This window comes from Nyctereutes procyonoides, unplaced genomic scaffold (assembly GCF_905146905.1).
Source record: "Nyctereutes procyonoides isolate TBG_1078 unplaced genomic scaffold, NYPRO_anot_genome, whole genome shotgun sequence".
Classification (NCBI taxonomy): Eukaryota; Metazoa; Chordata; class Mammalia; order Carnivora; family Canidae; genus Nyctereutes; species Nyctereutes procyonoides.
The window spans coordinates 28,574,659-28,590,449 of record NW_026575051.1 but is presented as its reverse complement, the minus strand read 5'-3'; the positions used below and the strand labels follow the sequence as shown (position 1 = coordinate 28,590,449).

Sequence of the window (15,791 nt, the reverse complement as noted above, 5' to 3'; positions counted from 1 at the left end):
TTAGTATCTCTTTATTAAATGATTTTACTAATATAATATAATATGGAAATGGCAAAATAATTTATATATATAATATATAATATATTGTTGTCCATAAAATGATAGCATTATTTAGTCATTTACTTAAATATAGAAAGCATTTTTCTGAAGTATGTTGTAAATATTCTTATGGTTTAACTTCTATCCAGCTGAAGTTAATTTTGCGTGTAGTATTGTGTTACATAACTACATCAGTAATAAATTATCATAAAAAGATTTTCCAGAAATACTGCTTTTACTTCTCTTCTCCTTGGGAAGGAAAGATTATCCATTTCCCAGATTTATGACTATTTTACATTTCCTTATCAAATAAATATTCTTTAATTTTCAAGAATCAAATCTCATTCCATATTTCAGGTACTTTTTAAATATCAGCTTTTTATACAATTACAAATTTTAATAATTGATTGTCAATATAATAATTTAATTATTATAATTTGATTATGATATTTATAAATATTATATAATATAATATAAATATTATAGTTTGATTATAATAATTATAATTATTAGTATGATAGTAATTATATATTAGTGTATATAAGTGCTGAACTTCCCAGAGTACTTTCTGTTACTCTAATCTTGAGTATAAATGAATATATTTCAATCTTTCTTTCTTTCTTTTTTCTTTTTTTCTTTCTTCTCTTTCATTCTATATCAGAATCCATTGAAAATTTGATGAAAACTAAAAACAGTTTCCTCACAATAATTTATGTGCACAATGTTTTGCACAAAATTTCAGACGATTAATGGAATCCTTTAAGTAGATTTCTTGATTTTTCCCTATATTAAAAAATTGAGAAATCTTTCCCTTAAATGTGCTATAGATTAAACATTGTATGTACCCATTGACAAAATTTACTGTCATATAGGTTTTCCTGGGAGACCTTTTGTTATGTCTAAATTTAGTTATAGAAAACTAAAATTTTAGTAAAAGATTAGATTATATGAACAGATGAGAAACACTGCTGAAATACCAAATTCAGTATTTTTCAATTGCAGCAATTACTTGAAATGGTTTTTCGATATAGTGAATAATTGAAGTAAGAAAAAATAACTGTCTTCAACATATACTAAGTCTTGACAAAGTTTCCAAGTTTATTTAGGTGTTCATATTACAATTTTTACATGAAAGTTGGTATTTTTTTTATATATTATTTTGGGGAAGTTTCATTGGACAAGTTTTCTTTTAGTTCTTTCAGATTTTCTTAAATCCCAGTAATATTTACTTTAAAAATAAAGCAAAAAAAGAAAAGCATATACTTATATGGAATAATAGTTTGCCATATTCTAAATTCTGCACCATTATTCTTTATTGTTAAAACACTATTTTTGTAAGGTTTTATCATGTATTATTTAGGACATAGGTTTATAATAATTAAAATACAATAAGTCTTTAGTGTATGGTATTTTTCTCTTCATCATACAATAGCAAATTATGCATTTTTAATTTTTTTTAGTAGAAATTGAGAATTAAGAATACACGTCTTCATAGACTCTGGGCTTTGAGTATCGTTAGCTAGTAGTGTTTAATTTTTTCCTTATGTTGTATTTAATCATCCCAGATTATATTGAAAAGATGCAAATAAAGAAGCAAAAGGTATAGAAACCCAATATCTGGGAAGCATTGGTCTTTAGCACAGTTTGCGTGAGCCAAATGAATGAGTTCGTGCTCTCCTAAGAAGGCCCATGAAACAAACAACATAGGAATATGGAGCAGGTGCTACAAGTGGGGTCAGTCAGACACGGTGTCAAAATCTGAATAACAAAAAGGGGATAACCACATATGATGACATTATCCTGAGGAAACACACTTCACTGTGCAGCCTAGTCTTCTCCCACTTTTTTAAAAACCTATATAATTCCCCTCCTACAAGTAGACTATACATGCAGATAGTTTAACAGGTCTATGCATACTTAAAGTAAAATAGTAATATAAAATTAAACACTCAAAAACTAAATAATCCTATTTAAAAAGGGCAGAAGACATAGATATTTTTCCAAAGAAGATATGCAGATTGCCAACAGACATGTGAAAAGATGCTCAACATCACTGATCATCAAGGATATACAAGTCAAAATCACAATGAGATATCACTTCACATCATTAGTCAGAATGGCTAAAATCAACAACAACAGGTGTTGGCAAGGATGCCGAATAAGGGGAACCCTCTTATACTGTTGGTAGGAATGCAAACTGGTACAGCAACTGTGGAAAACAGTATAGAAGTTCAACAAAAAGTTAAAAATAGAATTATCCAATGATCCAGTATTTGCACTGCTAGATATTTATCCAAAGAATACAAAAATACTAATTCAAAAGAATACACGCATGATGTTTATAGTATTATCTTCAATAGCCAAATTATGGAAAGAGCTCACATGTCCACTGACTGATGAACAGATAAAGAAAAAGTGGTATATGTGTGTGTATATATATATATATATACATAATATAGTATATATAATATTATATATAATAGAATATTAATCAGCCATAAAAAGAATGAAATCTTGCATTTGCACAGACATGGATGGAGCTAGAGAGTATAATACTTAGAAAAATAAGTCAACCGGAGAAAGAGAAATGCCAAATGATTTCACTCATATGTGGAATTTAAAAAACAAAACAAACAAGCGATGAGGGGAGAAAAGAGAGAGAGGCAAACCAAAAAAACAGACTCTTATATATAGAGATCAAACTGATGGTTACCAGAGAGGAGGTGGGTGGGACAATGGGTTATATAGATTGTGGGAATTAAGGAGGGCACTTACTGTGATAAGCACAGTGGTATATAGAGGTGTTGAATCACTATATTGTGCACTTGAAACTAATATAACACTGTATGTTAACTAACTGGAATTAAAATAAAAACTTTAAAAAAATTGAAAAGCTTATTACAAGAAATGAAGAAAATGCATGTGTGTGTCTGTGTGTGTGTGTGCAGAGCACAAGAGGAATTGGATTGCAGAATAAGACTAATTAATTGTATTGCTTTCATAATTAAACCAAATCAACTGAGAGGACTTTCAAAGTAAACAAGATAATGGAAGGCATGCAAATTCAAACTTTCCAATATAATCTCTACAAAACAGTACAAACCAACAAGGAGTAAAAAACAAAATTATTAATCGCTTGTGTTTCTGTATATTTTACTTCCAGGTAATCTGAAGTTTCGGTGCTTCGTATTTTCTAGTCATGTTCAAGGAAGATAATTTATTTATTTGATTTTTATATAGTGTAGTAGAATAATTGACAAATTCTGAATAAAATTTATTGATTATATAATATCCAGTTAATTTCTAACTTGATAATTTTAGTGAAGTAATGTAAAGGTAATACCTCATTTTTATAAAAAGTACACACTAACATAATTGGGTTGATAAAGTGCAATATAATCACACATTTCAGAAAAAACTAATAATATGTGCATATTTGTATAAATATATCATATATAAAGAGAGAATGATAAGATAGTCATAAAATGCTAATTATTGCTTCTTCTGGAAATGCTAATTTAACTTTGTAAGCAAATTCTAAAAGACCTCTCTAATTTAAGAAACATTACAACAAATACCCCTGCGGTAGAAAATGGTTACACATTCAAAACAGTAAGGGATAAATATTTTTTTCTGAAGACATACAGACACATATCGAGAAAACTTAGAAAATAAATTTATAATATTTTAGCTGTAGTTAAAGGGAAATAGTATTTGAAAAAAATAATCTGTCCATGTCAAAGAGATGTTCTCCTTCTTAGAGGACTAAAAATTCTTCATTTACCTGAGATCCAAATAGAAAAATGGAGAAACAGATTCTCAATTGACTCTTACCCAACAAGAGACTAGATCTCTATCAATCATTAATCTATCACCAAAGGATCAGACCCTGAAACTAAATTTCTAATCATTGTAGCCATTGATGGGAAATAACCTATTGGTTATAAACCAATACCATAGAGGAAACAAAAGTATTAAGAGGAAAATGAAAAAAAGTTATCAAAGTTCTATTGTGGTTTTTGAATTCACTTCTGAGAGCTAGGAAAGATACATCTGGTTTTAAGCTGTCCATTATAGGTGCATTTTTTTTGGTGACAAAATTTACTTACTCCTTTAAGGTAAATACACTGGGAATATTTGTGAAAGAACTCCAAAAATGGTTAAAATGATATACGTTTTTTTTTAAATAGGTAAAATTATGACTTCCATACAAATCTGAAATGAATATGTGTTAAAGGTTTTATTTAATTCATTTTTAATGAGGGATGCAGTAAAATATTACAGTCAGTTCAAACATGAGTCTAAGCAACTCACTGAAGTAGAAAAGACTATTTAGTGATATGAGAAACAGTTTTTCCATGGATCTGGTTATCAGTAGAATCTGACTTCCACAGTATTAGTCAACATATAAGCAATGTCTAAAATTTTGATTCAAATTACATTAAAGATAGTGTAAAACAACTGAATAGTGGATGTTGATTTATTTAGCTTTTTACAAGGTATCTGTTTCAATCATAAATAAACTAAAAATGGCTGTTTAAAATGATTTAAATATAAATCAAAACTGAGTTTATTTTACCTTTGATAAAGGAATATATACTTTTAATATATAAAGAAAAGCGTAAAATGCAAACTTTAAAATGATTCTAATATTATAATGTGATAGACATTTACAAAATTCACTTTTTTAAAATTTATAGACGTGTGCAAAGGAATGCAGTTGTTTGACTGAAGAAGACAGTAAGAGATATTGGTTTCGATGTATTCCAAGATGGCTTGGCAAAATGTCTCTTGAAAATACAACTGATTATGAAGAAAGTGGGTGTCAACATGAAGTTCTTTATAAAGATGAAATTAATAAATCCAGGTATTTATATATAATTTGAACAAAGAGTATCACCCATTTATAGTTATAATTGTACTGACAAGCCATAATTGATTTTTATAATGATTCAACATTCCATACATTTCTCAGTGCTCACCGAGAAAATGTATTTTGGGGGCATCTTGGTGGCTCAGTCAGTTAAGTGTTTGCCTTTGACTCAGTTTATGATCTTGGGGTCCTGGGACTGAGCACCAGGTCCAGCTTGCTGCTCAGCAGGGAGTCAGCTTCTTCCTCTCCTTCTGCCTCTCCCCCTCGTGCTTTCTCTCTGATTTTCTCTTTCTCAAATAAATAAATAAATAAATTCTGTTAAAAAACGTATTTTCAATTCCCTTTATGGATTTCACCTATCTCTCATTCACCTCCCTACTGGCAACCACCAGTTTGTTCTCTGTATTTAAGAGTTTGGGTTTTGTTTTTGTTTGTTGGGTTTTTGTAATTGTTGTTTGTTGTTTTCTAATTTTGTTTATGTGTTTCTTAAATTCCACATGTGAAATCATATGGTACTTGTCTTTCTCTGAGTGACTTATTTTTCTTGGCAATATACTCTCTAGATCAATCCATATTGTTGCAAGATATCATTCTTTTCAATTGTTGAGTAATATTCTGTCATATATGTGTATGTATGTGCATATATATGCACCACTTCTTTCCATTTATTTATCAATGAACACTCATGTTGGTTCCATATCTTGAGTCTTATAAATAACGCTATTAAATATATAAACATAAAGGTACGTATATTTCTTTGATTAGTGGTTATTGTTTTCTTGGGGTAAATATCTGCTGGAATTGCTGGATCATATGGTAATTCTATTTTTAAGTGTTTGAGGAACCTTTATACTGTTTTCCACAGTGGCTGTGCCAATTTGCATTTTCATCAATAGCACATGAGGGTTCTGTTTTCTCCATGTCTTTGCCAATACTTGTTATTTCTTGTGTTTTTAATTGTAGCCTCCTAAACAATTGTATAGTAATTAATAATAATATTTTTGTTTAAACTGATTGGTATTTATATCTCAAACATATGAATATATAGTTATATATTATTTATATAATGTATATTCCATTATGTATAACAACATTAGCACAAAAAAACGGGGATAGGAAAAGACATACAGTAATAATTTTTCTATATCACACTAGAATTAAATTAATTTCTGATTAAATTTGTGGTAGATCTGATATGTTAATGTGTATATGTTAAACTGCAGAGCAACTATTAAGAAGTTAACTCAAATAATGTAGTAAAAACAGCATTATAGATACCAAAAATTTGCCCTACAAAATGTTTACATAATACAAAAGTAAGTGGTATCAGAAGAATAAAGATCTAAAAAGATACAATATACGGATAACAAAAAGGAGAATGGCAGACATAAATCTAACTATATTAAAAATAACATTTAAAATGCATTAAAAATACTATCAAAGGCAAAGATTTTCAGGTTAGATAATTTCTGGATATAGACAGTATATACCTTCTTTGGGACATACACCCTACATTTAAATGTACAAATGGGTTGAAAGTAAAAAAAGTTAGAAAAAGATACCATTCAATCAGCATCCATAAAAAGCTGGAGTATCCCTTTTAATATCAGACAAAATAGACTCTATTTTTTAATTTTTTAAAGATCTTTTGTTTATTTATTCATGAGAGACAGAGAGAGAGAAAGAGAGAGAGGCAGACACACAGGCAGAGGGAGAAGCAGGCTCTACGCAGGGAGTCTGAGGTGGACTCTATCTCCGGTCTCCAGGATCAGGCAGGCCCTGGGCTGAAGGTGGCGCTAAACCACTGAGCCACCCGGGCTGACCACAATAGACTTTAAAGGAAAAGATGATTAATTGAGAAAACATACATTTTAAAATAATAAAGCAATCATGAGAATATGCTGCAATTATAAACATGTATGCACTTAACAGAAACTCAAAATATATGAAACAAAAACAGAATTGAAGAAAGATATGGCCAACAATAGTTGGAAACTTCAATACTCCACTTTCAGTAGTGATATAACATTTGGTAGATAACAAAAATTTTAAAAAAATGAAGAACACTATAAATCAACTAGAACTGGCAGATATCTAGAGAATATTCCACTCAACTACAGCAGAATGGCATTCTTATCTAATGCACATAGAACATTTTCCAAGACAGACCATATGTTAATACAATCTGCAATATATTTAAGAGGATTTCAATACATTTTCTGACCACAATGAAATTAAATTAGTAATCAAAAACAATAAGCATTTTACAAACCTATAAAAATTAAATAACACAGTCCACATAAATCAGTGAATCAAAAAGAAGTAAAAGGGACATTAGGAAATCATTTGAGATTAATTAAAATAAAGTTATGGCATGCCAAAATTCATAGGCTATAGGCAATGCAGCATTTAGAATCAAAATTATAGCTCTAAATACGTAGGTTAAAAACAAACATGATCTCAATCAATATCCTAAACTTCTACCTTAACTTAATGGAAAAGGAGAAAATTAATTTAAAGCAAGCCAAAGGAAGAATATCATAAACTGTAGAGTGAAGTTAATTCAATAGAGTATAGGAAAACAATAGAAAATAACAAAACCAAAAGTCCATTTTTGAAAGGATTAAGAAAATGAATAATCCTTACCTATGCTAAGAAAAAGAGAGAGAAGAATCAAATCACTAAAATCAAGGAAGAGTGATAAAACATTACTTAAATATCAAAAAGAAAAAAGATTATAAGAAAACACTGTGAGCAACTGCATATCCCAAAATGTAGGTAGCCGTGATGCAATGGGGATGCATTCAGAAAAATATAGACTACTAGAACTTACTCAAAAGAAATAGAAAGCCTCACTATATTTATTATAAGTAAAAAGATAAAGTTAGTCATTCAACAAACAAAAGTTCACACTAAGGAACGCCAAGGCCTAAATGGCTTCCCTAGGGAATGCTAGCAAACACTGAAGAATTAATAGAAATTATTCACAAAACCTTCTTAAATTAAATGAGGACACATTTTTAAACTTATTCTATTAGACTAATATTACAATGAAAACAAAATCAAAGACATCACAAGAAAACTACAGACTAATACATTCTATTTTTCTGAACACAAAACCCTTCAATACACTTATCCACAACAAATGCAGCAACATATCAAAAAAATTATACACCATGACCATTGTGAATTTATCATAGGAATACAAGGTTGTTTTAATGTCCTAAAATCAATTAATGTAAAAATACCAAAAAAAAAAAGAAACATGAATAGAATAATGAGAAAAAAAGAAAACACAGAATCCCAATAGTTGCAAGAGGAAAAAAGACATTTTACAGAATCTAACACACCTTCATGATAAAGACAACAACAAATGAAGAACACGATGGATCTTCTTCAACCTGATTAAGAATACTGAAGAAAAAAAAAGGAGAAGGAGAAGAAGGAGAAGCAGCAGCAGCAGTGGAAGCAGAAGCAGCAGCAGCAACATAATTACATTATATTTAAAGATGAAGGAAGACCAGAAATGTAAATGAAAACAACATAACAGTTTATATCTGCTATTATAAATAAAATAATCAATAAAATGATCAAAAAAAGTTTAATAACAAGTATTGGGTATTGGTAAGGATTTGGAGAAATTGGAACCTTCCTACACTGGGGGTGGGATGTAAAATGGTGCATGCAAGAGCTTTGAAAAAGTTCATCAATTGATGGTGAATTCACAAGTGAAATGTTTTATATTTATACATAGAATATTATTCAGCAACAAGAAAGAATGTATTACTAATACATGGCCACACCATCAATGCACCTAGAAAACCTTATGCTATGGGAAAGAAGCCACAAATGACCCTTGCAGTAGAATGAAATAAATATTTGTGTAATAAAACAATGATTTTTCAGGAATTTTTTATTTTCTAAAATTATTTTTGTTTTGTGATATAACTGCATTTTTTTTCTGACTTTGTGTTTCTTTGTTCATGGTAAACTTTTTTTGATACTGAAAATTTGGAAATTTTGCAGTTAAAATGGCCAGTATTGTTATGGCTTTTGACATTGTCTCATAATCAATACTAAAATAGAGCTTAACAAATTTTGCAAATACAAGTAGCTCATATAAAAATGATAGTGTTTATTCCATTCAAAAATCTAGAAATTATCATATATCAGCTACTAATATATCACCTACTATAATAGGAAAATGTGCAGAATCTTAGAGGTAACTTGCAAAAGATGCTCAGATTCTTATAAAAAGGTCTATTGCATGATTAACTTCAATTAAAAAGAATATAATAGATATTATGAACACATTAAAATGTAATCCATGGATTTCTATATTATCCCTTAACCTGGCCAAGTACCAATTTACCAAGTTAATTCAAACATTGAATGCTATACCAATAATATTGTTTGTTACTTTAGAACCTAATTCAAAAACCTATACAAATTAGTAATATTTTATAAATGCCTGACATCTTTGAAAAGGAAGAGTAATGGGACTTCAAGTACTATCTGTTATAACTATAAAATCCAGATGGTACCACTGTAAAAACAAAACAAAACAAAACAAAACAAAACAAAACAAGAAACAGTGGGCCAGAGCTTTGAGAAAAACTCATGTACATAGAGGATCTCAATATACAAGAAATTTGAAGAAATTTGCCCATAATTTAATGGAAATACAGAGGATTCTTTAGTGGAAAGGTTTGGGGAAATGGTTCACTATAAGACCATAAGTAAAACTGGATCACAACCCTACACTTTATGTAGAAGCAGACTCTGAATGTGTTCAGAAACCTAAATTAAAAGACAAAATTGTGGCATAACTGAAAACAATGTAGGGAGATATTTTTGAGGTTTGGGGATGGAAAACTTTAAAAATGAAACTAGCAGGATATAACTTTTAAAGAAAAGTAATGATAGCACTGTAGCAATGATAGTACTGTAATAATATTAAATTTAAGGATTACTTTATGATGAAATACACTAACAATAACAATGATAATAATAGTGTTAACTGACAGTTGATAATCATAGACATTTTTCTATTGAAATGTATTTTGTATAAGCACAGCCTACACGGCATAATGGAAATGAAGTATTTAACACAGTTTTGAGTATTACCACATTTTTACCCTAAAATGTTCAAAATAGTTTGTGGGAATTTAGAAAACCTTAATGGGGGAAAAAAAAATCTCACCAGCCATTTTGTATAGTTCTTGATAAGTATAGGATAGTAACTTCACAACACCAAGCCCAGACTGTGAAGTGTTCATAGTTTCAGCCATTTATGAAGTTTAAATTGATGCCCAAGTCACCAATCCCTACTTGCTATCAGAAATAGCATAACAAAGTGAAACCTATTCATTCATACATTTTGTATATATTTGAGTACTCTCTAATTGGAAAACATTGTGTAAACTGTGAAAATGATATTTGATATCTGACCCCAGGTATCCATAAATAAATTAATGTTCTCAGAACACATCTCATGGTTTTTCTATATCATTTAGAAAGTAAATATCTTTTTATATTACTAAAATAACTATTATTTCCACTTTCTAAAGATACAAGTAGTTTGGGTTATAGCAATGAATTTTCTGGCTTTCTTTCTGGGATCTTTAAAATAAACCTGTTTCTTTTATGAGCTATTTTAAAATTTTTCACATTTTCCATGTAATGCTAAATTTAACCAAAACATTATTTTTCAGTTATAAGCAAAAGTTCTATTTTAAACTGCAAAATCTAAAAGTCCATGATAAAATAATGTAGTTTCAAAACCTATTTCTGTAGAGTCAGGAGGCTTATATAACAAATACAGCTTTAGTGATTTTGCCACAGAAATGTATTTTAATCATGGTTTTCTTAAATTACTTCTGAACCAGGAAGTCTGATTATTATTAACTTCTAAGACTACTCTAATTTTTACCGTGATATGGATGATTTTTGTATTAAGAAGTTAAATGTCTTGTTTTGTGTTTGTTTTAAGATTTATTTATTTATTTATTTTTGAGACAGAGCACTCACATGCACAGGCATGTGTAAAAGAGGGGAGGGGCAGAGAGAGAGAATCTTCAAATGGACTCCTCACTGAACATGGAGCCACAAGATCATGACCGGAGCTGAAACCAAGAATCAGACAGACACTTAACTGACCAAACCACCTAGGCACTCCTATTTTTAATTTTGAATGTGCCATAAAAACTTATCTGGCTCCCATACAGAACTTTTTTTTTTTAGATTTTACTTTCAGGGGCAAAAAAAAAAAAAAGGAAAAAGTTAACTGCATATCAGTATGGCTTATTGTATGTTCCCATGTATGTGTATGTATGTATGTATGTATATATTTGGTTTTGGTTAGTCTTGATACTACTCAACTCTAGTGACTGGATGCTTTTGTGTACTGCATTTACATGCATATTTTTTTTTCCTTTTTATTGCCTCCTGAAAAATGAGATAACCTTGCTTCTTTAAGCTTTATAGTAAAGATATATAGAGGTTATTAATTCATTTAAGCAATTTTAAGCATTTAAGCAATTCTATTTAAGCAAGTAGATACCATTGTAATTTCCATATCCATGACAAAAGTTAATTATAATAAACTTCATGAAAGGACATGCTTTTGTATAATTAAGTTTCAACTACAGTATGGGTTGAAACTTAGCTAGTGTATTCATTAATTATCTCCCATGCATCTTTTTTTTTAATTTTGGTTGCAAACCAATGCATATGTTATGATATAAAGTCAAAGTTTGACTTTATTATAGCTTCAGGCTCTATGACTTTTCATGCTTTAATTTCATATGTCAAACAATAAAAATGTATGCAAGTTATATGATTTTGTGCTACCTGGGCCAGATTTTTTATTTTACTTCATTATATCTAAATAGCTTTTTATAGGTCTAACCTTTTTGCATTACTTTTCAAATTATCTCCTAAGACTTGGAATTTCATGAAGCTGTTTATTCAGAACCTTTAAGATGACCTTTCTCTTGAGCATAATTCAATTTTAAAATACACTTGATGATTATATAGTTAAACAGTATTAATGGAGCATCCACTGTATATCAGGCATATGGATCATAAGATTTAGAGTAATAGGTAGAGTGATATATTTTATTTCATCTCTTCCCAGAATATTTTTCCATTAAAAAACTAAATGATGAAAAATTTTAAATCACAATATTTATATATGAAATCATATTTTCAACTGACATATTTTTGCTTTGTTCTTTCAATCTTGTCTCAAATTTAAGTGCAATTCAAAGTGGCTTATTTAAAAATAAAGTTGCCTTATTTAATAATAAAGTTAGTAATACATTCATGAACAATTCATTTTCTCATAGTGAAAGTTCTATGAAATTTTAAGAACATTTTAAAATTATAAATAATATATATGGACCCCTATGATTTTCTTGACTTTCTTTTTTAACAAAAGTGATGTACTTGTCACTGAAAATCTTTCAATTTAATAGCAATTTGTCTTAGCACTAGGTATACATTTATACACATATACCAGCACTTACATACATATTATTTTTTTTACATACATATTATTAATTGGGATGATAAGATGCTCCACAAACTTGTACAAGATTGGGTGAGTGCTTTAGTAAACTGGAGAAATTTATTTAGATCAATGATTTTCAAAGAGACGTTCTTGTATTCTGGGGACATTTTGAATTCTAGAGTCATTCTAATTCAGTATAATTGGTTGAAACAGCTGGCATTTAGCAGGTAAGTAATGGATGATGAATGTTAAAAATATTTCAATGCACAGAATGGTTCCATGAACAACAGCAAGAAGTGTTCCATGGTATGTACAATTTCCAAAAGTCCCAACATCCATTAATGTGGATATAAAACCTTTTTATAAATATCTGGAGCCAATATATTAATTTCATTTTACACACTGACATAAAATATTTTATAAAATTTTAATAATTATTGGATTTTCCAGGAATGAAACTTTCTTGTTAATCAATGACATATTATGCTTTATTCAGAAATTTATTAGAATTTGTTAACTATATTGGAAAATCATATCATCCTACTTGAATTTCAGATAATAAACTATTACAATCAGTCTCCATTTATAGCTGCTATTGCCTGTGTTTAATAACTTTATTTCAAGTAAACATTTGCATATATAAGGCTGGAAGCAGACTTACTTGCCCAGTAATGAACACATTTAATCCTCTTTTATGAAACAGATGTAGTACTGATAATTTTAAAGATGAGAAAGCTAGGGAAGAAAAACTTCTAAATAAGTTAGAGAAGAATTAGAACCAAGATTCCCTTTCCAAGGCTGGTGCTTTGAATATTTCAAAACATCAACTATACTGACTGCCATTAACAATCTCAGTGATCCTTGGCAAATTGCATTAAATGGCTAAGTTTCTCACAACTACAAGAAGAAAGGTTTGAACTAATTGACCTTTAACATTCCTGCTGGCTCCAAACACCTACCATCATATAAATTTATGAGTGTAATGACTTGAGTTCAGTAGGTTAATTTTCACTAATAATAACAAGCAAAGTAATTTGACATTGCTCTTCTCAACTCATTGACATGTTTATATGATTATCTTTAAGTGCCCTTTGAAGAGTTGGCAAAGGATACTTTAAAATCACAACACTTTACTTTAGACCAAAGATTATCTCTGATTTAGGTTTCTTCCTCACCTTAGGCATTCTTTTTCTGATGCTTTATGTGTATGTATATACAATATTCAAAGGAATAAATGCATGCATATCACACAGTGTATAATCATATTAAAATGGCATCTCATAATCCACTTTACCAAAGGTGGTGCCTAGCCAGCCTATAGAATAGACTAAAAAATGTTTGTTCAATATTTTTAGGTCAATGCCAGTCATATAGAAAATGCAAATATATATTTATGGAATTAATATAGAAATGAATGAATGAATACTATCAATAGAAACTATTATTAATTAAAAATCCATTTTTCTTCGGCATGAGTTTAAATACTTCATACTTGTGAGCACCTCAGCCTATCGATAGCGAGGCTATTGATTAGGAATGCCTGGGACACTCACCTACAAGCTGGGAAAGCCTGGAGCACTCACTTGCCTGTTCTAGCTTCTGCGGAGCCCTCACAGGCATTTCCCCAAGATGGTGTTGTTACAGGACTGTCCCCTGCGGTTTTCATTATGATTGTAAGATGCACCTTGGCATGAATCCTCAGGGAGCTTTGAAAAAACAAGCTTTTTCTTTGTAACCACAGGTTCTGGCAGGCACAGGGAAGGCCACACAGAGGTTGCATCTCAGGTAAAGAGAAAGAGGACCTAGAGTTGTGGTTTTATTGACTTGGAGGTACCTGGGGTTTCTTTCTATGCTGGTGAATTTAAAACACCCCAGCCATTGGAAATTAAAGAGCAGGAAAGGAAAAGCAGGGTTACACAAAAGATCTGTCTAGATCTTATCTAGATCAACCAGGGTTTTCCAGAAAAGGGGAACTTCAGGTGGATCAGCCTGACCCTTTATCTAGTTGTATAGCTGACAGCGTATACATTCAAGGTAAATATCTTTGAAATGAATGCCTTGACAAGCAAAAGTTTAGGTCGGGCACTAATATTGCAATCAAAAAAGCTAATTGTCAGGCACTCACACTGCAAATTTTCACAAAAATCCTGACAAACACAGGAACACTAACCTTGTTATTTAGCCTCAGGAGAGTTAATGCCACTGTCCTAGGTTATGTAGCAATTAAGTGGCAGGACCTGTGTTTGAGTCTATGCCTGTCTTTTGCCAAAGTTCTTTTCACTCATTCTTCACAATGAACAAAAATTAAGTTTTGTCAAATATGAACATTTTCTATAAGAACAATTTCAAAAGTGAGCCCCACAACCATATTTATTGTACTGCTAACCTGTGTATTTAAGTAAATATGTGATAAATCTTTAAATGATATGACTAATTGGACTTTTTTGGGGGGGTATTGCATGTTGTAGATGCAGCATTTCTCTTGTTTACATGGACCGGTTCTATATGCTCAGTGTTGAGGATTGCTTAGGAAACCAGAATACATCAGTGCATGGCCTCTGCTTTGTCCATTTGCACAACTGCAACTGTAGCTGTCTGCAAATATATGAAAGAAACATCTGTGAAATAGAAACTGAAGATTGTAAATCTGTGCCCTACAAAAATGAAGCAACCGGTATATATTTAAGTGGCTATTTCTTCTGCAAATGTCTCCCAGGATTTACAGGCAAGTATTTCTGAGAAATCACATTCCCTAGTGGAAAATGTTAATACATTTATTTAATATATCTCAAATGTATCTAATGATTGGGTTTTGTAGCCTGCTTTTTCATTTAACAAAGTAAAAATATCTTCACTAAGACTAATAGGATTGTTTCTTTGGGCAGTTACATTGCTGACTACACAACTTTGGCTCATGCAAATGAGGCTAAAAAGGCCAGGCTGAACCATAGAGTATGATATATATGTCAAAGGTCTGAGGAGAAAAACAGGCAACCTTAACCTCCCAATAATTTTGCCTAAACAGCTTCAGTATTGCCCTTCAACCTCTTTCTTGGCTGCCAAGCACACTGAGTGCTTAGATTAAAAATAAAACTTAATTTCAGTATTTTCCAGGTCAGTTTAATGCTCCATTAGTAAGATTAAAAAAACTCCATAAAACCACAAACATACTATATCCTCTGTAAAGTCATAGGATGATATTCACAGTGGCTATGTAGTAATAAGTCATCTTTTGATATAAGAATATCAAAAATTAAACATTCAAATGTATGTTACTTGAGATTTTATGCTTGGTCTTACATTAAAATGATTATTAACAATAATTTCAAAACTCCCTTAATTGCTTTATAGAAAGAAGTATGGAGG

The 15,791-nt window shown here is 30.3% G+C and overlaps 1 protein-coding gene across 1 annotated transcript in view; it reads left to right on the top strand.

Annotated features, from left to right (window-relative positions):
* EYS (eyes shut homolog) overlaps window positions 1–15,791 on the top strand; it is a 1,553,129-nt gene that overhangs the window by 157,890 nt on the left and 1,379,448 nt on the right. The window contains exons 8-9 of the mRNA XM_055330595.1: window positions 4,740–4,906; window positions 14,894–15,150. Coding sequence (XP_055186570.1) covers window positions 4,740–4,906; window positions 14,894–15,150 — 424 coding nt within the window. The remainder of the gene's footprint in view (window positions 1–4,739; window positions 4,907–14,893; window positions 15,151–15,791) is intronic.